General features: G+C 29.6%; 4 protein-coding genes across 7 annotated transcripts in view; 2 read left to right on the forward strand and 2 right to left on the reverse strand.

The window, feature by feature from the left end:
• Positions 1-9,630, forward strand: part of LOC123295173 (otoferlin) — a 36,806-nt gene extending 27,176 nt beyond the window's left edge. The window contains exons 6-19 of the mRNA XM_044876415.1: positions 605-791; positions 856-1,042; positions 1,863-2,261; positions 2,534-2,922; positions 2,984-3,100; positions 4,366-4,518; positions 4,576-4,776; positions 5,017-6,219; positions 6,262-6,498; positions 7,029-7,471; positions 7,534-8,022; positions 8,160-8,398; positions 8,458-8,737; positions 9,430-9,630. Coding sequence (XP_044732350.1) covers positions 605-791; positions 856-1,042; positions 1,863-2,261; positions 2,534-2,922; positions 2,984-3,100; positions 4,366-4,518; positions 4,576-4,776; positions 5,017-6,219; positions 6,262-6,498; positions 7,029-7,471; positions 7,534-8,022; positions 8,160-8,398; positions 8,458-8,737; positions 9,430-9,610 — 4,705 coding nt within the window. The 3' untranslated portion in view covers positions 9,611-9,630. The remainder of the gene's footprint in view (positions 1-604; positions 792-855; positions 1,043-1,862; positions 2,262-2,533; positions 2,923-2,983; positions 3,101-4,365; positions 4,519-4,575; positions 4,777-5,016; positions 6,220-6,261; positions 6,499-7,028; positions 7,472-7,533; positions 8,023-8,159; positions 8,399-8,457; positions 8,738-9,429) is intronic.
• A 1,011-nt stretch (positions 9,631-10,641) lies between these two features.
• Positions 10,642-11,078, reverse strand: LOC123295554 (DNA-directed RNA polymerases I, II, and III subunit RPABC5). The gene is made up of 2 exons (XM_044876943.1): positions 10,952-11,078; positions 10,642-10,887 (listed from the first exon to the last, which is right to left on the reverse strand). Exon 2 carries the CDS (start codon positions 10,879-10,881, stop codon positions 10,678-10,680), a length of 204 nt encoding a protein of 67 aa, XP_044732878.1. The 5' UTR covers positions 10,882-10,887; positions 10,952-11,078; the 3' UTR covers positions 10,642-10,677.
• Positions 11,079-12,094: 1,016 nt separating this feature from the next.
• On the forward strand, positions 12,095-20,767 carry LOC123294829 (PAN2-PAN3 deadenylation complex subunit PAN3). 4 transcript variants are annotated; one of them, XM_044875999.1, is made up of 9 exons: positions 12,095-12,113; positions 14,098-14,193; positions 15,010-15,366; positions 15,606-15,870; positions 16,360-16,635; positions 18,320-18,845; positions 19,313-19,504; positions 20,007-20,169; positions 20,424-20,767. In XM_044875999.1, exons 2-9 carry the CDS (start codon positions 14,122-14,124, stop codon positions 20,556-20,558), a joined length of 1,986 nt encoding a protein of 661 aa, XP_044731934.1. In that variant the 5' UTR covers positions 12,095-12,113; positions 14,098-14,121; the 3' UTR covers positions 20,559-20,767. The 4 variants fall into 4 exon arrangements, with proteins under 4 accessions (XP_044731934.1, XP_044731931.1, XP_044731932.1 ...); XM_044875996.1 differs by lacking the exon at positions 12,095-12,113 and adding an exon at positions 13,367-13,496; XM_044875997.1 differs by lacking the exon at positions 12,095-12,113 and adding an exon at positions 13,373-13,541.
• Positions 20,768-22,297: 1,530 nt separating this feature from the next.
• On the reverse strand, positions 22,298-23,582 carry LOC123294883. Its single transcript, XM_044876068.1, has 3 exons — positions 23,536-23,582; positions 23,177-23,401; positions 22,298-22,656 (listed from the first exon to the last, which is right to left on the reverse strand). The coding sequence occupies exons 2-3, from the start codon at positions 23,379-23,381 to the stop codon at positions 22,481-22,483; spliced, it is 381 nt and encodes a 126-aa protein (XP_044732003.1). The 5' UTR covers positions 23,382-23,401; positions 23,536-23,582; the 3' UTR covers positions 22,298-22,480.
• Positions 23,583-26,093: the final 2,511 nt, after the last annotated feature.

Below are 26,093 nucleotides of genomic sequence, written 5' to 3' on the forward strand. Positions count from 1 at the left end.
AATTGTTTGCCAATGTTTAATTACCACATACCTAATGATTATAATTAAAATACTAACGAATAATTTATTTAATCAGTTTATAATTTAAATTTTTCTTTAACAAACTAGAGCAAAATTGCTCATATTATCTTGATTTATACACATCGATATTTTTTAAGAAATATTTATTTTAATTAAGGCTAATAATGGCAAAAATGCATTGCTCAATAATTGACAAAAAGAAACCATGTTCGAAGATTGAAAAATAACGGTGGGCGATAAAAACTGTGACGATAGACCCCACATAAATAAATAAACAGCATTCGTAGTCTACCAAAAATTCTAAATTCTTATCATTATTCAAAATATTCGACAAAATATATAATTTATACGATATCGAATTTTACCAAACGATATTATTTACAAATCGATATTCCTATTTCGATAAAGCGCATATCGATTTATCGATATTGATTGTCTTTTACCATCCTTAGCCTTGCGTATGTATAAATAATTAGCAGCAAATATCAGTACAATTATGTAATAGCGATTCACAATTTGTACCCAATTTGAAATTTTATACTTTATATAAAATTTATACTTTACCTTTTTGTATTTTGAACAGGAATCTTTTATTACCCGATGGTGTTCCAATCGAAAGACAAAGAGCACGGTTCTTAATACGTATATATCGTGCAGATGGTCTTCCAAAAATGAATTCTTCATTAATGGCAAATGTAAAAAAAGCAATAACTGGTGAAGTTAAAGATCTTGTTGACCCATATGTACAAGTCTCATTTGCTGGATTAATGGTTCGTATTTACCATAAATATAAATTTAAAAAAAAATAGTTTCAAGTTTATTTACTTTATTTAGGGAAAAACATCAGTTAAGAAAAATTCGTATGCTCCTGTTTGGAATGAACAACTTGTTTTTACGGAAATGTTTCCACCATTATGTCAACGAATTAAAATTCAATTACGTGATCATGATGCTGTAAAACCAACAGTTATTGGAACTCATTTTATTGATTTGAAAACAATCTCAAATGACGGAGAGAAGGGTGAGCTAACTCAGGTATTTTTAATGATAAAACACAAAAACGAAAAAAGAAATAGTTAAAATGTACATCATAAAAAATAGTGACAAAAATATAAAAATTCGCTTCAAATACAATGCCCTAGCAAAAATCTGCAATAAATTTCCTATTAAATTTCTTATTCATTCTAATTCAAAATTTTAAATGAATATGAATAGGTTTAAATTGTAAACTGACTGATGACTGCCAGTTTTCTGTTGTGCGGTCGTTATGGAAGTTATTAGGCAAGCGGCACAAATTTTTTTCAGGTTTTACTTACTTTGTTTTACAGCAGCTTCCGGACTTATCCTACGCTTGATTTCAAATTAGCGTCATACTGCCAGTCTGCGGTGTCTGCCACTATATTTCCATAAAAGTACATGTTGTCACAAGAAAATCGCCCTTGAGTTTATCCGGCTAGAATCCACTTTTTTTTATTTTTCCGGATTACCTCAACCCCACCCCCTCCGAAACCGCCATAAAGTTTGGCCTGACACTATTTTTCGCGGTTTATAAAAAATTGATGCTTTAACTTACCGTTACTTCCAGACGTTTAGGGTCCACTTTTTCCCCAGATTTCTACAACCCCATCTATCTTCAAATAGCCGATCTGCCATATATATGTCTAATGAAAGAAAATGCTCCACATCGACTCAGGAGCTTATTTACTACGCGGCAGAAAGTTAGGGTTCAGTTTCTATCAACTAATTTGCATTAAAATTTATAAAGGTGACATCACTCACTATAGCGAAGTTACTGCCTAAATTCAATGCTCTTTTAAAATAAATCTGCATTTTGTTTGTAGGTTTTCTACCAACATTTGGTCCTTCATTTATTCACTTATACGGCTCAACACGTGATTATAGTTTAATTGATGAACATTCAAATTTAAATACGGGTCTTGGTGAAGGTGTTTCGTATCGTGCTCGTTTATTAATAGCCATACGCACAGAAATCACCGACGTCATTGATTTCACACCGTCAGAAGTTGAATTAGAACCAGCAATGCCTATTTCCGAAACATCATATGGTAAAAGTGAAGAATTTTTCTTATTTGCAACAGTATTAGATGCCTCGATGATTGAAAAGAAAATGGCTGATAAACCAATTGTGTTTGAAATAAGTATTGGAAATGCTGGAAATGCTCTTGATGGACACAACGAATCGTCAAGCTCACATTATGATTCGGAAAATGATGAATTAGGTAAGAATTATACTTCGTTTCATAAGCCTTCAATTCTTCTTTTCATATATGTGAACTGCTAATTCTTGTATCCATAATCCATAAAATTGTAAAGAAATGTCCATAAAAATTGTGAAAACCTTGACCAATTTGGTATAACGATCGAATTTGGACCAAAAAGTCCTAAAAGTCATGTGACATTTTCTATTGATATTAAATATTATTTTTGAATTTTATTCTTAGAAATTAATAAATAAAGACTAATTTTTATTTTTTCCCTCCAATTTAAACAGAAATGGTAACTGCAGACAGTGGATCATGGCAAAGTACAACTCCAGCAACAAAACCAATGACACATGACAAAATGCATTATTACTTACCATATTGGGATAATAAACCATGTATGCATATCCGATCTGTTTGGCCCGATTATAGACGGAGAATGTATAATTCAAATATAATATCAAAAATTATTGATAAATTGGATGAAGGATTAATGGAAGTTAGTGCTTTAATAGAAGCGGAAGATACAAATGCCGAAGCAAAATTAAAATCAATACTCGAAGAGCTATCGTTATCATGTGGAAAATATGTATCTATATCAAAGGCAAATGCAAATGCACCAGGTTCCGGTAAAACAAAACTGGATAAAGAAAGATTGAAATTATGTATACGAGAAATAGTAAGGAATAAATATAGCTAGGTTTTAGCTTGAATTTATTTTTATTTTTTTTGTATTGTAGGAAAGTATGGCAACGATGTCACGGACATTAAAAGCATTAGTGACGAAAAATTCATTAAAAGAACGTTATAAAACTGCTCAAAGTTATCAAAAAAAGCTCAAATTTTTAGTTGAAGATGTAAGTATATCATACTGTTTATCTTTTTATACTGAAATTTGCGCAAAAAGTAAAATTGTAAAATTATCAGCATTTAATCTATATATACAAGAATGGAAGTTAACTGAACGCACAGCTAAAACTGCTGGGTCTAGAAGCCTGAAATTTTTGTTTAAAAAAAATTAGGATATCGTACCAAAAATTTAAACCAACGAAATTGTTCACGAAATCTGAAAAAAGTGATGAAAATGAAGTGAAGTTTATATATATCGTTATAACGAATTAGTCTTTATATTTGAAATTGCAATTGCCCAGCGAAGCGAATGAGTGGAGTTTCTGGGAGCAATGTTTAGATCTATTTTAGTCCGTATCTCAAAAACTATTCGACCAGTCAACAAATGCACCCGATTTTTGTACTTTTTGGGTCAAAATTACCTTATATACTGAGTTTTATCGAAATTGGAGATAACAAAAATTTTTCCATTTTTTGCAATTTTTTTAAGGGTTTGAAAAAATCGAGAAAATCGGAAAAAAATTTTTGGTTCGGAATTTGATGAAAGTCGGTTGATGAGGTAATTTCGACCCAAAAAGTATAAAAATTAGGTTAATTTAACGATTGGATGCAGAGTTTCTGAGATATCGCAATATTTGGATCGATTTTAGTCCGTATCTCAAAAACTATTCGACCAGTCAACAAATGCACCCGATTTTTGTACTTTTTGGGTCAAAATTACCTTATATACTGAGTTTTATCGAAATTGGAGATAACAAAAATTTTTCCATTTTTTGCAATTTTTTTAAGGGTTTGAAAAAATCGAGAAAATCGGAAAAAATTTTTGGTTCGGAATTTGATGAAAGTCGGTTGATGGGGTAATTTCGATCCAAAAAGTATAAAAATCAGGTTAATTTAACGATTGGATGCAGAGTTTCTGAGATATCGCAATATTTGAATCGATTTTAGTCCGTATCTCAAAAACTATTCGACCAGTCAACAAATGCATCCGATTTTTTCACTTTTTGGGTCAAAATTACCTTATATACTGAGTTTTATCGAAATTGGAGATTAAAAAAATGTTTCGATTTTTTGCAATTTTTTTAAGGGGTCAAATAAATCGAAGACCTAGCGTCAGTAGTCAACTAAATAAACACCAAAAAGTTCTTCAAAAACAGTTCATATTGCCACTCTCTGATCTGAATAAATGAAGAACCACTAAGTTTGAGCGTTTAATCATACAAAAATAATTTTGAAATTAATTAAATTTAGTAGCATTTTGTAATATTTCCAGCCTCAAGAGTCGTTACCAGATATATTTTTATGGGTTATAAGTGGTGGGAAACGTGTCGCATATCAACGAATTCCTTCTCGAAACATAATTTACTCTATAATTGATGAAGAATGTGGTCGAGAATGTGCGAAAGTCCAAACACTATTTCTAAAGGTAAGATATTATAGATCAAAATAATTTCCAAAGCATCATCTTTGATTTTAATTTTAGTTACCGGGGAAAAAGGGAATCGGACCTAGCGGTTGGACAATTCAATCAAAACTACAGATTTATATGTGGCTAGGCATGTTGAAGCATAAGAAAAACTTTTATGTAGGATTACCAAAAGGATATGAAATGTCTCATGAGATTAGAAATGCGGAAAGACCAAGAGCTTTACCACCATCTACAATACATTACGTTGAAAAACATGTAAGTTCACTAAATATTTTACATTTTTGGAAAAATTTTATAGCTGTTTCGATATCTTGCATTCCGGTCAAAATAAAAGCCCCCTCCCACTGAGTTTGATACGAAGTTGTTACAACCTAACAAACAACTGTGCCAAATTTCAAAGATGCAACACTTTTTTTGTGCTATCAATTGAAAAGGCTTTCCCAGCTATCGTAGTCGAGTTCAAATTCTGATATTATTTATGTTTTTATTTTTTAGATATTCCAATTAAGAGCACATATATATCAAGCACGTTCATTAATTGGATCGGACGCTTCAGGCCTTTCTGATCCATTTGCGAGAGTTATTGCTGGTGAATTTAGTAAAACAACTCAAGTGATAGACGAAACTCTTAGTCCTACATGGGATGAGCTTTTGGTATTTGAAGAAATCCTTATATATGGAACAAAAGATGACATTGAAGCTGATCCACCATCCATTATAATAGAAATATTTGATCAAGATAAAGTTGGCAAATCGGAATTTATCGGAAGAGCTTTAGCAAAACCACATGTAAAATTATTTGATGATCCATATACAAAGCCACGTTTTCCACCATCATTAGAATGGTATGAAATTACGAGGGGCACCGATAGAGCTGGTGAATTGTTGGCGGCATTCGAAATGCTAGAACTATCTCGTGATAATGATTCAAAATCACTACCAAATTTACCCGAAGCAAAAATGGTAAAATTAAGTTCACAAAACGAATCGGATATTGGTCCTATTTTACCAATACCAAGAGGAATACGACCCACCTTAGCTAAATATCGGATAGAGGTATTATTTTGGGGTTTACGTGATTTAAAACGGATACATTTATTAACAGTAGATAAGCCAAGAGTGGATATCGAGTGCGCAGGACATATATTATACTCATCAATCATACAAAATGCGAAAAAGAATCCCAATTTTAATACACCAATAAAATTTCTTGAATTGGAATTACCAGAACAAGAATTGTATAGGCCTCCACTGACCATACGTGCTGTTGATTGTAGAAGTTTTGGGCGTTTTACCTTAGTTGGAACTCATATGATTAATTCTATACACAAATATATGTACACACCATTAACGAAACGGGAACGTGAAGCTGAGGAACGAAAACGTTCAGTACAACAAGTACAATTATCAGACCAAAATAGTAGTCAATATTCTTCAAACAGTTTAATAATATTAGATAGCGATCGTGAAAAAAGTCCTCTTTTACCAAAAGACACCAATTTGGCTCTTAGTTATGGTGGAACAAGCAGCAATGTAAATAAAAAAGAAGCGAAAACTGAATCAAATAAACGTCGTAAAGAAAGTATAGACACGCAGATTGAGAATGATGAAGAGAGCAAAGATTGGTGGACCAAATATTTTGCATCCGTGGAAGCAATGATTGAAGAAAATAAGGAACAAAGTAAAAAAACTTTAAATGTTATTGAAGACGATGTCAAAGACAACGACAAAAATGAAAAGAAACGTTTAGGTATTCGAAGTACTAATAGCGCATCAAAAATAGCCAAACTTAGTCCTAAAAGTATGAAACTTCAGAATGAAAAGAAAGTTGCATTATGTAAAATATATCCAAATGAATTAGAAGCACAACCCGAGTTTAATTACTTCAAAGAATGGCTTCATACGTTTGAACTTTATCGTGGTAAGAAAACAGGCGATGATTCTGAGGACGCCAGTCGCATTGTTGGAGCTTTTAAGGTACCGTAATTTTCGTTCAAAAAGCATAAGTAATTGTTTAAATATTAATTTATCACAAAATTTAAAAAACCCCCTACAAATTTTTCGAGTACGGAACCCTAAAATCGCATTTGAAACATATCTCCATTAACATTAAACACTCTCCATTAAATTACCTTTCAAATAAAACCAAAAAAATCAAAATCGGTTCATCCGTTTAGGCGCTACGATGCCAAAGACAGGCAGAGACACACACACACACATACATAGCGCTCAAACTTATATTGACATCCCTTTTTTTAGTTCGGGAGTTAAAAAATCGTATAGAAAATGATGTCCACTCTTAAAACACGTCTAATCATCGATTATATTTTCTGAACGCAAGCAATTTTCTTGAATTGCTATCTAACGTCAAACTTGGAAGTATTTTCCAAATTTTTTAGTACCAAAATATGTATGTTTTTGTTTGTAAATTTTATTTAACAACTTGGTCCAGGTTTGAAATATTTTTTACAGAATGCTTGTACTTAATATTGTAATAATGATTATAGGGGGCTATAAAGGTCTATCGCTGGCCACTAGCAAAGGATGTAGAAGATCATACAATAATGGGCTTTGATCCACAATATGGTTTCTTCCAAGGAATTCCATCAAACGATCCGATTCACGTCTTAGTTCGAGTGTACATAGTTAAAGCTAATGATCTTCATCCAATGGATTTAAATGGAAAAGCTGATCCATACGTAGTTCTTCAATTAGGTTCCAAACGAATTAGTGATAAAGAACATTACATATCAAAACAATTAAATCCAATATTTGGAAAATGCTTTGAAATAGAAGCTACATTTCCACAGGACTCTATGTTAACAGTACAAATCTTAGATTGGGATTTAGTGGGATCGGATGATATGATTGGTGAAACTAGAATTGATTTAGAAAATCGTTTTTATAGTCGTCATCGAGCAACGTGTGGATTTGGTACCAAATACGAAGTGTAAGTAACATTTTTTTTTATTTCGAACTTTTTTGGTAACATGTAATTTATAATTTTTATAGAGGAGGTTACAATCAATGGAGAGATCCAATGAAACCAACCCAAATATTAGCAAAATTGTGTAAAGAAGGTAAAATCGATCCACCAATATACATGTGCAATCAAGTTAAAATTGGCAAACATCAATTTCCCATTCAAATGGATGAATTAGATTTAACACTGAATACAAAAGCCTTAGAAGAACATATGGCACTATATATTCTAAAAAAATGGCATGAATTTCCACGAATTGGTTGTCATTTAGTACCTGAACATGTAGAAACCAGAGCATTATATAATCCAGAAAAACCAGGCATCGAACAAGGAAAATTAGAAATGTGGGTAGATATGTTTCCAATGGATATGCCATTACCGGGTCCACCAATTGATATATCGCCGCGAAAACCAAAATCTTATGAATTAAGAATTATTATTTGGAATACAGATGATGTTATTTTAGAAGATGATGCATTCTTTACGGGTGAAAAAATGTCTGATATTTACGTTAAGGGGTAAGAGTTTTAGAAAATCAATAAATAATGAAAATGAACCCAAAATCATGGCCATTGTTTCAGTTTAAGTAAAAACTTTTTTCCAGTAAAATTTAATATTTCTAATTTTAAATAATAAGCAACATAAAACATTTTAGGTGGTTAAAGGGACCACAAGATTGCCAATGCACAGACATTCACTATAGATCATTAACTGGAGAGGGTAATTTTAATTGGAGATTTGTTTTTCCATTTGATTACATGGTGGCAGAAGAAAAAATAGTAATTTCAAAAAAAGAGTCACTATTTTCGTGGGATGAAACAGAATGTAAGATACCAGCTAGATTAGAATTACAAGTATGGGATGCAGACCATTTTTCCGCTGACGATTTTCTAGGTATAACAAAAATTCAAGACAAAATATTCTAGCTAGAATAAAAATTATATCAATTTTAGGAGCAATAACTTTAGATTTAAACCGATTTCCTCGAGGTGCTAAATCATCTAAATTATGCACTTTAAACATGCTTAAGACCGATGGATCTGTACCCATGGTAAATATATTTAAACAAAAACGTGTTAAAGGATGGTGGCCTTTTTATGTGAAAAAAGAAAATGAAGATATTGAATTAACGGGAAAAGTGGAAGCTGAAATACATTTATTAACAAAAGAAGATGCTGAAAAAAATCCAGCAGGTTTTGGAAGAAATGAACCGGATCCACTTGATAAACCAAAGTATGTTATATGGATTTTATATCGACCAATTTTACGTTTTTTTAAAACAGCCCCGCCTCCCCCCATGTTAAAGGTAGTCACATTTTTGAAGCCCCTCCCCTTGGTGTGACGTCACATATTTTATAAATCATAAATTCTTAATCAAAAAATTTAATAAAATCAAGATCAAGTCATAATTAGCCTTTTTCCTTGGAAGATTAAAAAAAGATCCTCTAAATGGCAGGATATATTTGTACCACCCCCTCCCCCCCCGCTAGTGTTGCCATCTAGCGGATCTTTTTTAACCTTCCCAGGAAAAAGGCTAATTAAAGCATTGTATTTTTTAAATGATACTAATAAAATTTTTTAACTAACTACATAAGACAAATTATAAACATTATCATATTATCATTAAATCCGGACATACAATAATTAATAATTCCAGGACTTTTTCCTCTGAAGATTAAAAAAAAGAACCGCTAGATGGCGACACTAGGGCGACAATATATCCTGCCATCTAGAGGATTTATTTTTAATCTTCCCAGGAAAAAGGCTAATTTACATAAGGATCATAAAAACTTGTTTTTTATGGGTTGGCGTAATTAATGGATGGTCCCTTACTCTTTTAGACTTCGAGTCAAAGTTTTAATCATTCAATTTAATGTTTTATATAATTTTTTAATTAAAATTTCATTTATATAATTCTGTTTCAGTCGACCGGATGCATCTTTTATGTGGTTCTTAAATCCATTAAAATCAATACGATACATAATTTGGCACAATTACAAATGGAAAATATTAAAAATATTTATAGTATTAATAATAATAACCATCGTATTATTATTCTTTTACTCCGTACCTGGGTACACAGTGAAAAAGTTAATTGGCGCATAATTAACTAGTACGCATATTCTTCTTTGGCAATCATTTGAAATAATAATCACCATATCAGTAATAAAATTATAAATAAATAAATAAATATATTGTTATTTTGTATATATTTAAAATATATAAAAGTTTTATTTTATAAAAAATACGAGTTTTATTCCCTTATTCGAATACCTTTGTAGATATATCTGATATTAGATAATTCTCTTTCCCTTACCGCCTTACGTATTTACCTCTTCGCAAATTCATCACAAGTTTATTATATAAATTACAAATTTTAATCTGTGCAACGGATCTTCCGCATTCCGAAAAAAAAAACAAAGATAAGTGTAAATTTGTATGATCAAAACTTATTTATGCAATAATCTCTCAATGCCACTTTCGAAAATAGTGAAATTATGCAGAACAAAAATAGGTTCGTTAGAAAAATTTAGAATATTGGATACTCGAAGCTTCTAAATGCATTTTTTAGATAGAAAAGATCTTGCCCGCAAAAATATATTGTTAAATACAAAATTAAAAGCCTATTCTTGAGCAAGTTTTGCTAAATTTTTCTAAAAATACCATTAAAACACGTACTCGTAAGTTTTTATTTGTGCCATAGTATAAAACAAGGGTTGTTCGCTGAAGGGGAGGTCAAAATAAAGAAATCCATTTAGAAATTCCAACTGCTAACGTATTAGAAGTTTTTTTAAATAAAATGATCCGTATCGGACATTAAAACAAAGTTGTATAAAATTAAGAAAGCTTTTCCAGCTACAATTCTTTTGAAAAAGATATTCCTTATGATTATCTAATGTTGGGTAAATAAAATGGACCTTCTGCTATTAATGGTAATGATTTCAACAGCTATCACAACTTACGTTGTGATTTTCGAATCTGAAATGTAGCTCAACTTACTAGATTTGCCTCATAAATTTTAATTTCCCCGTTTCCGTGTGCTTAGCATATTCATAGACAAAAATATGTCGATACAATTCAAAAAAAACTTGAAATATTTTAAAAATATAAACATTTTATTATTAAACTAAAAGACAAATAATTACAAACTATAACTAAATAATAATACTACATTACTTTTCAAGTGGTGCATAATTCAAAAGTTTTTCGATTAAATCAACATGTCCTAATAACATTCTACGGCAACAATATCTCTTCAATCCTAAAGCATCAAGAGCATCACCTTCTGTGTATTCTGCTTGTAATAAACCTAAATATGCTTCCCATTTATTTCCAATAACTTTTCCACAAGTGAAACAACGAATTGGAATAATCATCTTAACCTAAAAAAATTGAAAGCATGAGTAATATAATAAGAACTTTGTCAATGTTGTAAAAATGTCTAACCTATGGTTTAATACAAGTTTTTACAAAATAATTAAATCAAACAATGATCTTTGGATAAAATTTATAAGATTAAATAGAAAAATTCTATAGCACAAATTACTAATGCTTGTTTTTTGAAAATGGTGTAAATGTCAGAATAAAATGTTTATGAGTATGCGCACAACAACAACCAATAGAACCTCAAAAAGATGTTTAAGAAAAAATACACCAACTATTTTTTCTTGCAACGATTCATTGAAAAGGGACTAAGGAAAATGGTTTTTAGTTGCTATTGATAAACTTTCTTTTTTTTATTCGTTCTTTCGATTTTTCATTTTTTTTATTCATTTGTTCTTTGTGAATAAAAACTTTCAAAATATTTAAGTTGGTAATACTTTAAGCTGAAATGGCTTCCCTCGGATGACGAACACAGAATGCTGAGTTTCTATTTTTCAAATTATGCAAGATCATATGAATACTGAAAAAAATCATGTGATAACAAACCAAGCAGTAAAAGAACGTTTAAATAATCATGTGAAAAAAAGATTACAAGACTCTGAAGATTTGAGTTCAGTCGATAAATTAAAATGTAATAAAAAATTAAAGAAAAAAAATAAAAAAATTAATGAAGAAAACATAAGTGGTACGTCGATGACAACTACAGAAACTTCAAATAAAATAAATAATTATGACAATAATGAAGTCACTCCCCCCGCAACAACTACTGTTTCATTTAACAACAGTCAATTTGAACCACCTGTAAATAATATTTCAGATGAAAAAACAATGTTTGACCATTCTATTTTAACAGAAATATTAAATGCAAAAAAAGTACTCTTATTACAAAACCCAGATGTAATTAAGTTTTTTAAAGATAAAATAAATAATAATTAAAATATTTTATACGATTGGTTTTAATTTATTGTACCTATTTTAAAATGAAATTAAAGAAATATTGAGTTTATCAGTTATCTTTAACTGTTCAAGGTCATAATTAAGTTATTTGCAATTAAAAAGAAAATTTTGTAAATAAGAAAATGGTTGTTTATTACGTTTTTGCAAATACTATATAAATATGTTCTTACAATATTATTATTCTAAGTAAATAAAATGTTTATACAAATAAAAATTGTTTACGCGAAATAATATTTGTCTGTTGTGAAAAAAAAATATTTTCAAATAGGTAAAATGAAAAGTTGTGATTATAAATAAAATAATTTTTTTTTTTTTAATATAATAATCAAGAATAATGTCAAGGTATTTGCTTTGCTTGTGTTTGAAATAAATTTTATTTTTTTAATATTTTGTATACCATGTATATGAAATGTACATAGTATAGTAAGTTTAGTCCCAAGTTTGTAACCCTCATGGAGGCTATAAAGAAGGAGAACGATCGCTATAGAAAATATTGTCCCTAAAACATGGACAAAATAAGAGAGGCGCTAGGATCGCTAAGTTGTCTCATTAAAAGCGGGCTGTTGTGTGCTAATTTCAAATGATCTATCAACGTTTAATATACGTGTAAATAATATCATTCAAAGGAAAAAAAAACAAAAAATGAAATTATTATTATAAATTATAAATTATCTATTCAACTTTATAAATTTATCTATACTACTTTATAAATTTGAATGGTACTAACTTCATCTACTTGTACTCATAAACAGCTAACTTCGCAGATACTACTTATTGACGACAGTGTGGCTGGTGGCTAAAAAATGAACTATAAATTCTACAAATTTTCAGGCACAGACGCACTAACGCTTTAGCGCGTTGCGATCGTTCTCCTTCTCTCTAACCTCCATGTTAACGCTTAAAAATATTGATACCACGAAAAAATTTAGGTTTAGGTTTTCATAGAATCACCTAATTAGTCCATTTCCATATGTCTGCCTGTCTGTCGCCTGTCCGTCTGTCATCACGATTACTCAAAAACGAAAAGAGATATCAAGATGAAATTTTTATAGTGTGTTTGAGACGTAAAAAGTGAGGTCTTGTTCGTAAATGAGCAACATAGGTCAATTGGGTCTTGGGTACGTAGGACCCATCTTGTAAACCGTTAGAGATAGAACAAATGTTTAAATATAAAAAATGTTCCTTATAAAAAAATAAACAACTTTTGTTTGAAACTTTTTATTGTAAACATCACTGTTTACCCACGAGGGCGCTAATTAGGTGAAAATTTTGTAGTATGTATTAATATGGGAAAATCAGTTATGTGTGTGTGTGTGGCTATTTAAGAGTGGAAATCTTTCTTTATTAACGTGACGTCAAAAACAAACGATAACGTCATCAAAACTGTCTATACATGGTATTTCAACAGTTAACTCAGTCAATTGTAATTGTTTTCTTTAAAGATGGTTGTACATAAGTTGGTATTAGTGTATGTAGACTGTTTCTTTATTCGTAGCTGTTTGTATGTTGATTAATCAACCAGCTGTTAAGTCTACGCATACATACAGATCAACAGCAGTCATAATTCACGCAAAGCTTTTGTTTTGGAAATACATTTAGGTGTTCAAGTTGACAATTAATGTCAAAAATTTCGTGCATACAGAATGTTACAGTTACGGAAAATACATATCAACAACTAAATTGATTCCTGCAACTGGTATTTTATAATTGGGAGATCGCATGCAATGGTGTTTTGCAATAAATATCAATTTTCATAGAAATATTTTTCATATGGTGTATAAAATAATATAAACTTTTATTAAAATATTTTCAATACATTCCATTCAACAGGCATGGATGCATGTATTAAGCGCATATTAACATCACAAATATGCATCAATTTTAGACTATTTCTTCTATGTACTCTATTTAACACAGTCGATTATATGCGACGTATGTTTTTCATTTATCTTAGCAATAATCTTTGCATGGAATACAGAAAATATCGAAATGTATTTATAGTTTTATCCATTTTTTTATTTTTAGTCTAAGTGTTAAGTACTTTTTTTTAACGGTGAGGGGTTAAACAAATACCTAATTTATTAAATGTAACGGTTTAGTTTTAACAGTAGTTTCAAGTTTAGTAGCTTCATAGACTTTTCTACTCTACATTTCGAAAAACGCTGTGCTTTTGTGCTTATGTAAACAGTCTTTTCTCGTAATATATTATTTCTTGCAATAAGTCTTTTTCAAATGTATTATTTCATTTACAGAAAGTATTAAAGCAACCAGTAATCATGGATCCAATGTTTCTACCATATTCACCTTCAAATGGGGTTCCTCAAGAATCCAAATTAGCTACTTACATGGTATGATTCAGTGTATAATACATCTGAATAATTTTTTGTTTTTTAACCCCAAAAATTTTTCAAAACATAAAAACACGATTGATTTAGTTCAATTAAGTTGTTTGTTTCATGTTGTTTACAATTTACAACTTGTTATCTTAGTTTATTAAGTTTTTGTTTTGTATTTTTCTTTAAGAAACTTTGTTTTTACCTAGTTCGATCAATTTATTAAGAAGAACAAAACAGAAAACAAATCTAGAAACTTCTGACATCACTTGTTGAAATGACTTCATATATCTTTTGTTGGAATGTTTTCCAATATCACTTGTTGGGATTTTATGTGCTTTTTATTGGCCAATGTGTAAAATACAATTAAGCTTTCTTAAAATATTTATTGAAGCTTACAGCGACATTAAAAATGCTATAATTTTTGCAGTTTTTAATATTTAAAGCTTCTAAGTTCAATCAAAGCTATTTAGCAAAAAATTATGAAACAAAAAAACAACAACAAAAAAATTGTTGACCTTCGTGCTTCAAATCTGGTTCATGACCTCAATATGTTTAAACCAATTTTTGAAATAATATTATCGAGTTTCCCAAAAATATTATATCTTACAACATTATAAAATTCCAAGTTCTTCTGTCAGATGACGTCCAAGAAAAACAGATCTATAAATATTACCCCCGCTTAATTGAATTGAAAATTTTCTATGTATAACCAGTCACAAGTTACCTGTATAAAGTGAAATTAAAATTTCACAAATTGAGGCCCAGAATTATAGTTAATAAATTCAAAAGTCTTGTCAGATATAAAAACTTGAATGTTTTTTGTTTCAGCAAAATCGGCAAAGTACAAGCACTCCAGTTGGTGTTGTTAACAATTTAAATCAAAATTTTCAAAAAATTAGTTTGGGATCACCGATAGCTGTCAAAAAAGGAGTACCTGCATCTCCAGAATTTGTACCTTCAAATCGAAATTCGAATATTTCTTCATCGCCCAATGTTTTTAATACATTTTCTGCATTAGGTGGATCTGTTGTTGGTCCAGGTGGTTATACACGTAATTGTGTAGAAAGTCCACAAAGTGTTACATGCTCACCTCGTCTTACACCACAATCATCGCCTCCGCCCAATGCACTTAATAACAGTTCACCTACGTTCGAAAAGAATAATTCAGCAACAACAACTTATCAGGTTGAAATTTCATATTATTTTTGACATTTCTATTATTTTCTCAATTGTTTCGTTTTTGTTTCTAAATATTACTGCTTGCAAACTAGACAGTTGTCTAAATGCTTGTATGTATTTCAAATTACTAGCAATTATCTGATTAATTTTTTTCAAAATTAGTTGTTATACGTCAAATTTTTTCCATTTAAAAAATGGCGAACATCTAAAATTATTACAAACGTTACACATTTTACTTCCTTTAGGAAAACGTCGGCGGCACAACGTACTTTTATTCGACATCAAGTGGTGATAATTTATCATTGAGCACGACCGGCAACATGACTGCAGGAACGACAGGAATTGCAGGAACTACTACTTATCAAGTATATCCAGGAACACCCAGTCATCTGAGCACTCTTAAATCAAAAAATACATCCTCACCATTCTTTGTGTCCGAGGACATACGAAACGAAATACTCAATAAAAATGCATTAACATTAACCCAATCAGACCCTGAACAATTTCCAGGTTACCGTTATTATCACTTTTTATATTTTTTAAGAATTTAGTGCTCGTTATATTTTCTAAACATTTTTTTTTTTGTATCCACCGTTTTCCGTTGTGCATTTAAAAATTTTATTATCCTAAAAATTGAATGATAAACTCAAATGGGTAAGTTTTGAGATTATAATTTGTGGCTGAATAATTAAAATGCTTTTTTAATTTTTAATTTATGCCACATTGTAATATCTCGCGAATCAAAATTACATAATTTCATTTACGGTCACTTAATTTTTCATTTCTAAACTTGACAGTTTTGCTTTGACATGCACTTAATTTTGAAAATAATTTAATTAATTAAAAAAAATATATTTAATACGATATTAGTAGTTGTTGTGTGAATAATTAAATTTTCAAATTGGAATTCGGAAGTTTAAATTTAAATTGACAAATTTATTTTGTCCAATGATCGAATAAAATATAGTTTTAAATAAAAACATTAAATTATGAATTTAGATTTGCCGAATGAAGTCGATAATTATCATGATTTATGCCCTTTGGAATCAATTCCTTCCGGTCCAATGCACAAAGCACAACTTTTGGGATATCCTACATCAACGTACAAAGCAACAAATATTAAAACAGGTGTACGATACTGTTTACGGCGAATACATGGTTTTCGATTACAAAATACAAAATGTATGGTGTTTGTTGACATGTGGAAGAGACTTTATCATTCCAATGTAGTGCAACTGAGAGAAGTGTTTACTACGAAAGCATTTGGAGATAATTGTAAGGAATATTTTTCTATTATTTATTTAACATATTTAATGAAGAATTTTAGCAGTAAAGATATAATCAGATAGTGTATGTAATTATATATCAGGAACATTAATATTCAAATAATCATTCGATATACAGGGTGGATCATTTTAATCTATTATGGCTGGTAACAAGAAATGTGACTTAAAGAACATGTCATTATTGCATTGAATCGAAAGAAAATTCGTTAGCTTAAGAAAAATTTTTTAGACAAAAGTTATGAAGGACAACAAAGGTCCAATGACTTTGAAAGTAGAATTTCAGGTCAATTTCAAGGACACAGATAAATGTCCCCTATTGCCCTTGACAACTTTGGGATATAGCATTTATCTGAAGCTAGCGTGTAATTCTTTCGATTAAATGCAATAAATAAATAAATGTTAATTTCTTAATGAAGATCAACTTTCTTATTTACAATGTTATTCTATCCCTTTCCTTTTAGAATATAAATTGACTATTAAATCTATCCGGAGTCCTAGGATCTAATTTGATGTCAGACCATGATATTTTCCATCAAACTCTGCAACTTTTGCTTTAGTTATTTAATACGTTAACTGCAAAACGAATTAATAGCCATAATAAATTAAAATGGTCCATCCTGTATAACATGAACGTTAATATTCAATATATATAACATGTGATATTTATCCCTTCGTTTACCAAATTTCTTGGAAACGATGAGAGGTGAAGGTTGTAAAAATCACCATCTTAAAGCTCAACTCCCATTAAACGGTCCATTGTCGTTCTGTTTAGTTACAAAGTTAAAATGTGTAAGCTCTAGGTTTTTTTTCCATATCGTCTTCTTGACATAACAATTGCATTCAAAAATTTTTCGAGGAATGTTTGGTCAAGAATATTCTATGCAATATATGATCTAAATATTGTCAATAAAGATTGTAAACGTTAATTAAAGTAAATCAAGTTCAATAATCGAATAGCTATTACATATTGGTTCCATAATTTTCACACCTTTAGATAACATGCTGTTCATTTATTACCTGTTTTTCGTATGCTTTACAAAAACTTCAAGCTTGAAGTTAAGAAAATTTGCAAGAATGCAAAATGAAACTTAAATAAAACTTTAAAATAAGTTATTAAAAATGAATTATTTCTTATGGAAAGCTTTTCGGTTGTGTTTAAATAATTTAAATTTAAAAGTTAAATTTTCAATAGTTTTTTTAACCTAGTCTTCCAGCCTTCATAAATTTAATTAATTTCTAGTTATTTGTAACTTATTTGATATCAAATCAAAATTCTGTAAACTGGTGTAAAAATGTAACTGAGAGAGTACCCACACTCATTCATTTGCACTAAATATTCTTAAACTTTCAGCCTGTTTTTAATTTTTTCAAATTTAAATATCTTATTTTCTTGTAAATCCAAGACTTTAAAGAGTGACATTTTTTAGTTTCACGATCGAGTTTTTCAATTACGAGTTACGTAAATAGTCCTTGAAAACAGAAGCATTTAGTCCCATAAACTTTCTCGAAAAAAGATCGAATTTAAATTTTAGAAGAATTTTACCTTTGATCTATTAAACCTCCTAAAAATTCTTTCTCAACAATTTTAGTGTAATTATTATTTAAAAATAATCCTCAAAATGTTTTTTCTTTAATTTGACAATAATTTAAATGACTTTTAACATATTTTTTAGCCATGGTTTTTGTTTACGATTATCATCCGGGCTCAGAAACATTACTATCTAAGCATTTTTTAGCAACAGAAAATTTAAATGGTTATTCAGATCCATTTTCATCTGATACAAATGCTCCACGTCCATACAGTCACGCAAAAAATACAATACTCCGTCACCAACAAAATAATAAACTTCCGGAACCTATAATATGGAATTATGTGATACAATTAACTTCTGCGCTACGAGTGATACATGCTGCGGGTCTAGCATGTAGAACATTAGATCCAACGAAAATAATATTGACCGGTCGATCGAGATTACGATTGAGTTGTTTAGCAATAACAGATGTCTTAACATTTGATTCAAATGCAGCAAATCCTCTTGCATTAATACCACATTATCAACAAGAAGATTTGAATGCACTTGGTAAATTGGTGCTTGCCTTAGCTTGTAAATCTTTAATGGCGATTCAACGTGAAAATATTTCATCATCTTTGGAATTAGTTTCAAGAATATATACCTCTGATTTGCGAAATTTGATTATGTAAGTATTTATAAGTAATAATTTATTTTTCGAAGCGATATTCTCTTGAAATTCTCGCGAGTGTTAATTATGCTTAAACTACTAACTTTTTTCAGTTTAAATTGGACAGCGCTTATATAGTCCGCTATTTTCCCACTAAATCTGGTTGTTGTTATCAACAAACGCGCTATATAGGGTATGTTATTCCCTGAGCGTTCGGTTGTTGTTTGTGTCCTGGCAGAAAATAATAAAATGATACTTAGCACTTGCTCTGAGCGGATTACCATTTTGTTAAGTGGATCTATTGGACACTACTGAACGCTTACATTCGCTGAAAGCAACCATTATTTTACGCCTGTTAGTAATCGCATAAAAGCGAATACCTAGCAAACTGCCTTATTATCTGTTGAACGTGCCCATTGATCGATCTATTTTTTACAAGTTAATTCTAAAAATTCAATATTTCTGAAATTTATAATTTATTTAAGGTATTTGCTGTCGACCCAACAGCGAAGAACAGTAACTGATTTAATGCCAATGATTGGTGCAAGGTTTTATACACAATTAGATGCATTGCAATTACGTACAGACTTGATGGAGAATGAAATATCAAAGGAAATGGAAAACGGACGACTATTTCGATTATTAGTAAAATTAGGAACAATAAACGAGCGGCCAGAGTATGATCGATATTTTTTTAATATAATTAAAATATTTTTAACTGTTAATTTTACACTGAATAACCATAATTTTAATTTTTAAGCTAATTGTGATTTAAAAAAAATGGTCATAAGTTCTTCTATACATCGAAAATACTTTCAAGAATAGAACAGATCTATAAAATTACATCAACTAAATTGCAATCGGCTTTTTAGTTTTCTTGCGAATCAATAATACCAGTTAAAAACCGATATTTTTCAATTTACAATTATGTACTTTTGCAATTTGTGAGGGCTTTGCAAAATTCCATTCATTTGTATGCCTTTTTAAAATACTGTGTAGAAAAGTTATTGTAATGATTGTAGTTTGCTGATAACAATAGACGATTTTATCGCCATTGTATCGGACAATTGCGATCGATCAATGTTATCAAATAACCTCAGTGTGTTTTGACAGTTAAAATAATATTTTTATATTATAGAAGTGTTAAAATGACGGAAATTCTCTTTTTGTACTATTTAGACTTAATTTAGATGGAACATGGGCAGAAACTGGAGATCGATATATGTTAAAACTGTTCAGAGACTATGTATTTCACCAGGTTACAGAAGATGGTCGACCGTGGCTGGATATGTCTCATGTTGTTCAGTGCCTCAATAAACTTGATGCTGGTGTCCCAGAAAAGGTTTGTTGTTTATCTTTCTTTCACCAGATCGCTTGCTAAATACCAATAGTTATTTTCGCATTTGCTTACTTGTATGTGGGAATATTCAGTAATTATAAATATTTATAACTATCTGACATTTATTGTGTAAGAACATTCCCTCCTTATTATCGATAATCTATGCCTAAAGTTAAAAACAAATTGTTAAATGCTTGGAGAAAGTGATTGATTTATTAATTTTTCGTGGCTTAATTTTATTATTTTCATGTAAATAGGTTTGCCTTATGTCCCGAGATGAGCAAAGCATTTTGGTTGTAAGTTATGCTGAATTAAAACATTGTCTGGAGCAATCCTTTGATGAAATAGTGGCAACAGCAAATGGTGGAACATCATCTGAAGCTTTAACGTAGAATATAGAGTTAGGCGACAACGCCAATATTCCGATATTGCACGCTGCAACAACATTACTATCAACTACAATTAAAATGGGGAATTATGTAAAAAATAAAAGTAATAGAAGCAATTTTAATCGTACGATTGCTACTGTGTTGTGTAGAATCCGTGTTTTGTGATATATATATATTCAATTTGATTGTCATCTCAAGATATCGTTTATACAAAAATAAAGATCAGAGTATATTCGTATAAAAAATAATTAATGTTATTATAATTTTTGTATTCTACATCCAAAACAATTAACCTCTTTGAATTTCCCATTCTTTATTTTTATATTAATTTTTTTTTTATTATTTAAATGAAATTACAAGACACTTTAATTTTGTATTTTTTTGGAAATTTTATTATAATTTGTAAAAAAGTGAATATAATGTTAAGTTACATAATTTTACAAAAAAAAAAATAATATTTTGAATTTTTATTTTTCATTTTACTATAGTCTTTATAAAATATATTTAGAAGATAAATTCTTTTCAAAAAAAATGGACGGAATTTTTTTTTAAGAAAATCAATTAAGGCGTTACCCAGGAATTCTCTACCAACTGGGAATGGCAGTAATATAAATAATATTCCATTTTTTAAATGGATTTATTTTTTTTTAAAGAAAATTAAATATAAATATATTATTTTAAATTTCAGTGGAAAACTTGTGAGTTTTATTACATAATACAGTAATAATCATTTCAAATGATTTAAGAGTTTTTTTTGTCAAGAAAATTATGGTTTTAACCGAAAAAATATCAAACTGACAATGAGCTAAGATACCGAAAATTAGCTTATGGCTTCAAGAGAGCAGTTAAAGGTATCGTAGTGGTATAGTAAAACGAAATTCCCATTTTATACGAATTTGTATATTTGTAGTCATGAGAGATTAGTTAGCGTTATAATAACACACTGTCATTGGAAATTAACCTGTATGTATGTTTAATCTCTGACGCTAAAGAGGGATATTATCAGTTTTGCACCGGTGTGACCATAACCCGCATTCTGTTTCTTACTGATACATTATTTTTAGTGATTAAAGCATTTATTAAAGGAAAGATAGCCGAATTTTAAAGATAAAAATTTGGAGTGTATGTTTTCAAATTTCACATTTAATCTTTGTGTGGAATTTGTATTTTTTTTCTTGACATATTACTGTATTTAGTAATAATATGAATTTTAAAATTCAACTCGTATGTGCTAAAACACCGTTGTTTCGTAAGGCGATTCTTAACATATTTTTTGTACTTAATAAACTATCATATAATTTGTATAAAAAGTATGTAAATAAAGTAAAAATGAGAGTATATTGTTTCTAAAAAAATACTAGTATAAAAGAACTAATCTCTGTTACGTGAGAGATTCATTTGCAAAATAATTCAGATCAGGTCTGGAAGAGTAACAGAAGAATATCATTGGTTTGGTTAGTAGACTGTCTTCCGAGTAAGAAGGTTTTTGCTCTAAGTATAGTTATAGTGAATTCTCATTGGGGCGACGAGCGATTAGTGACAGAACTGTCTAATGAACTATATGTAATCATACATACAGGTCCTTGATGATATGGTTTAATCATTATTTCATACAGTTCATTAGAAAATCTGTCACTCATTGTTCGTCGCTAATAATTCTGGTGAATTCACTATTCCTGTTGATTATATGTCCGTCATAATCAGAGAGAACAATCGACTAAACAACATATCGATCTGTGTACTTTAATTGTATGAAATTTGCTGTTCATACGCAGCCGAACGCCCTTCGTTATGATATGTTGGTAATGTTGTATGTCTTGTCTTACATAATTTTGGGCCATAACGTAAAATACCGAAAATTACAAACAAAACACACATTGTTAAGGCAGCACATGCAGGCCAATATATGTGAAACATTTTTGTGCTTAAATTTCACTTTCACGTTTATCGTCGCGTTTTTGAAGTTCTAAGTATTCGGGAGGATTTGAAAAGTTGTACGCTGATTGTATATCCGGTTGGAATGCTGCTTCAACGTCTGATAAATCTAATGGTGGTTGTTTAAATGCTGTTGTTGTCCACAAAGAAACTAGCCAGCGATTACCTAAAACAAAAAGATATTTGTGTTATTCATCCATGTTATTACCAGAGAATTTAACTAATAATTTGAAGATTGTTTTCTGGAAATCCTTCATAAATAGAATCGTTTTAACTGATTTGGACATAGGGCTGCCATAAACTAAATGTTACCTTTTACGGAGTTTGGAAGAAAACATAATCAACTATACTATCCGAGATGTTTATACATTATAATTAATAAAATAATTATCTACATTAACTAATCAACTTTGTAATTGAAAGAATTTATGGATGAACGAAGGTAGTATTCTGATTTTATCGTTAAAAGTGAATTATTATGTTCACCAACAACGCTTAGTGAATAATTTAGAACAGCAAAAATGCTATTTAAAATAATTCATAAAAACTGAATGGTCAATTGGATTGTTTGGGGCAAAGTAACTGAAAATAGAGTATAAATAAATTTTTGGAAGGGCAGCCCTATGCCTGTGATAGATACATACATTTTTTATACTACCTATTCATAAATATTTAATAATACTAACCCGTATGTCTGTCTTGCCAATAATATTTATGGATTGAACAACATCCAAACACGAAATTCAATACAAATAAAAATAAAGCAAAGAATGTACAAATTGTTATTGTAATATAAAATGGTGAAAATTCACCAAAAAGATGACCCTCAAAAAAAGGATTTTTTAAATATTCACCACGTTCATCCAATATTGATTGTCCACCAGACGACATTTCAGTAAAATTTAAAGAACCTAAAATTTTAACGTTTATAATTAGGTTGGGTGTGGTATCGAAATCTATGTTTAATTGATTTTTTTTTAAATTTAGCTTAAAATGAGTACATGAATAAGTTTCACAAATCAATTTTTTGTAGTATAAAACTTACATAAACTTTAAATTTTCACAACTAAAATACTTTTTTCAAATGATTTTATCACTTATAATTTAAACTTCATCACGTAAACAACTTTTATATTTTGTATTCAAAAAAATGTTCAACTATATGAGATGACGTCATCGAGGCGTGCCACCTGTTAATTAATAGCAGTGATGATGTATTTGTGGACGAAATTAATCATCCAAATTATTAGACAGAAAGTAGTTATTTCTTAAATGTTCAGATATTTTTTGTAAATATTAATTGCAATTTCTGAAAAAGAATTTCATTTGTATTCAGTCATATTTAATATAATTTCATTGATGTATGCGCATACAGGTTATTGTTATTACTTAATATTTGGTATCATGGAGGTATTATAGTTTGGTATGCATAATAGGTTACTTTATCACCTGCATGCATGCGGGAGTTAATAAAAAACCAACCATAATCATTTTAATAAAATATATCTAAATAGGGATTAGGACTACAAAGATTCATAATTTATTTATAAGTATATTTTTGTATTTTACTTGGGATGGATATCAATGTTAAATACCAGAATCAAGGTGTAAAAAAATGACAAAAATTTAGTACAGGATCATATTAACTAGCAAAAAACGCTTTACTTGTCAAGTGAAAGTAAACTAATTGTTTATCATCCAGATTCCATGTATAAATATTTCAGTATGAAAAATTGTTTAGTAAAAATTAAAATATAATTTACGAAAAATTTAAATGTGACTATCGCAATGCATATAGCTGTATGATATCTACTTTCTTTTTTTTATACAACTTGTTTAATATTTGTGTAATGAGCCTTGCCTAGCATTGATTACTAACTTTATTCTCAATGTTCGGATCCGTTTATGAATCTTATACAGTGCATGGTATGTAATTTTAACACTAGAATTTGTGTAGCTAGTTCCTTTCGATTAAGATAAATGTCGAAATAATTAATTATAAAAAGAACTCATACAATTTTCTTGAAATATTGTATTTTTTTCATAAATAACAACAACTGAGTAATTCAAATATATATAGCTTCTCCTTTGATGGATCAAGATGAAATTTAAACAGATTTTGCTTAAGAAAATTTTCTAAATTGTGCATATTCTGCTGTTAATTAAATTCTGTTTCTCAATTAAACGCGTTTAATTGAGAAAAGCTTTCATCGACGCAATTTCTTGTCATATGAAAATTGTTTTTTGTTTTCTTTCCGTGTGAAACTGGATTCTTTGCACACATTGGTCTTAATCAGCAAACTTTTAAAAAAAGCTTACTAAATAAGAATCTAATTCAATAAAATTTCATTCGAATTGTGTTTTTACGAAATCTTTTACTCTTCCCAGCGCTTCCCCATTATTATTAGATTAAATCCTTACACAGTTTGAAAAAGATCAAGTCCGGATTATGAAAACGGTAGGTACGACTAATCTTTTGACTGGCATTAAAAGTTTAACGCAATCATTTAACATTAACTTCTCCCGAATCAGATCCCTCCTTTGACTTTATTCGAATCCTTTCTTTATTAAATTAGTTTGTATACTATTTTTTACTTACTAAGTACATTGGATACCACAAAATGTAATTTATGTGCAGATACCTACATCATCCTTAAACAACAAATATTTATAGTAGCAACAGCAAGTAGCAAACTTGCTACACTGGAAGTTTCAGTTTCATAATAGTGGAATACTTACATAATCACAGAAGTAATTACATTCATATAATACATATTATGTACAAAATACATATAAACATTGCCTTTCAAGTTTTGTATGTTCTTCTGGCAAATGTACCTGATGCTGACCATAAAATCCGTCAATTCATAAATTGACTAGAAAGATTGATATCACCGATTCAAATTACATTATCTTTTCGTTTCAAGAACCTTGTATGTTTCCAAATGTCATTGCTCACATTTTTTTTAAATAGTAATTTTTGAAATAGTTTTTTAGTGTTCTTTTCAAGTTTTGTGGGGATCTGACTGCTATTAAAAAATAATAAAACCATTAATTTTTTAAAGACGGTAGAAGCTGCTGAAGCGATTTAACTTTTTAAAAGAAAAAGAAGTCATAATTCGTAAAGCTCATTTACCGATTTAAATTTATATATATATAGGATTAGTATATACCGAATATTGCAATAAAACCGGAACATGACGAAAACTTGGCAGGTTAGTATTTTGGTATGTAAATAAGGTGAGTAGAAACAAACACCACTTGATTTCTGCTAACATGTACATAATTAGACAATGCAAGATTTAACGAACTTCTAATTTGTTATCGACCCAAATACATACATACACAATCGTCCACGTTATACACGTATTTGAACATTTCTGTAGCTTCATAATAATTATCAGTAATCGGTGCAGTTAGTATTATGTAGTTCTCAATTTATCTTTAAACTACCATGCACAAATACACAGGGTAGGGTAAGGAAGTGTTCCATTTTGAAAACGCTGTACAAATAAATCCCTTCAATTTTGCTAAATTATCTCTTTATCACTTTCAATTATATAAAAAAAGCATTTAAGAAAATTAATTGATTTTAAGCAATTT

The sequence above is a fragment of the Chrysoperla carnea genome, chromosome 3 (genome assembly GCF_905475395.1).
Source record: "Chrysoperla carnea chromosome 3, inChrCarn1.1, whole genome shotgun sequence".
NCBI classification, from domain to species: Eukaryota; Metazoa; Arthropoda; class Insecta; order Neuroptera; family Chrysopidae; genus Chrysoperla; species Chrysoperla carnea.

Excerpts from the sequence above, each read along its gene's own strand:
- LOC123295554 (XM_044876943.1), bottom strand. The coding sequence starts at position 10,881 with ATGATTATTCCAATTCGTTGTTTCACTTGTGGAAAAGTTATTGGAAAT.
- LOC123294883 (XM_044876068.1), bottom strand. The coding sequence starts at position 23,381 with ATGTCGTCTGGTGGACAATCAATATTGGATGAACGTGGTGAATATTTA. Across the intron at positions 22,657-23,176 it reads TTGGCAAGACAGACATACGG|GTAATCGCTGGCTAGTTTCT; the intron begins GTTAGTATTATT and ends TTTTTGTTTTAG.
- LOC123294829 (XM_044875996.1), top strand. The coding sequence starts at position 13,464 with ATGTCAAAAATTTCGTGCATACAGAATGTTACA. Across the intron at positions 15,367-15,605 it reads CAGCAACAACAACTTATCAG|GAAAACGTCGGCGGCACAAC; the intron begins GTTGAAATTTCA and ends TACTTCCTTTAG. Across the intron at positions 20,170-20,423 it reads ATGCTGGTGTCCCAGAAAAG|GTTTGCCTTATGTCCCGAGA; the intron begins GTTTGTTGTTTA and ends TCATGTAAATAG.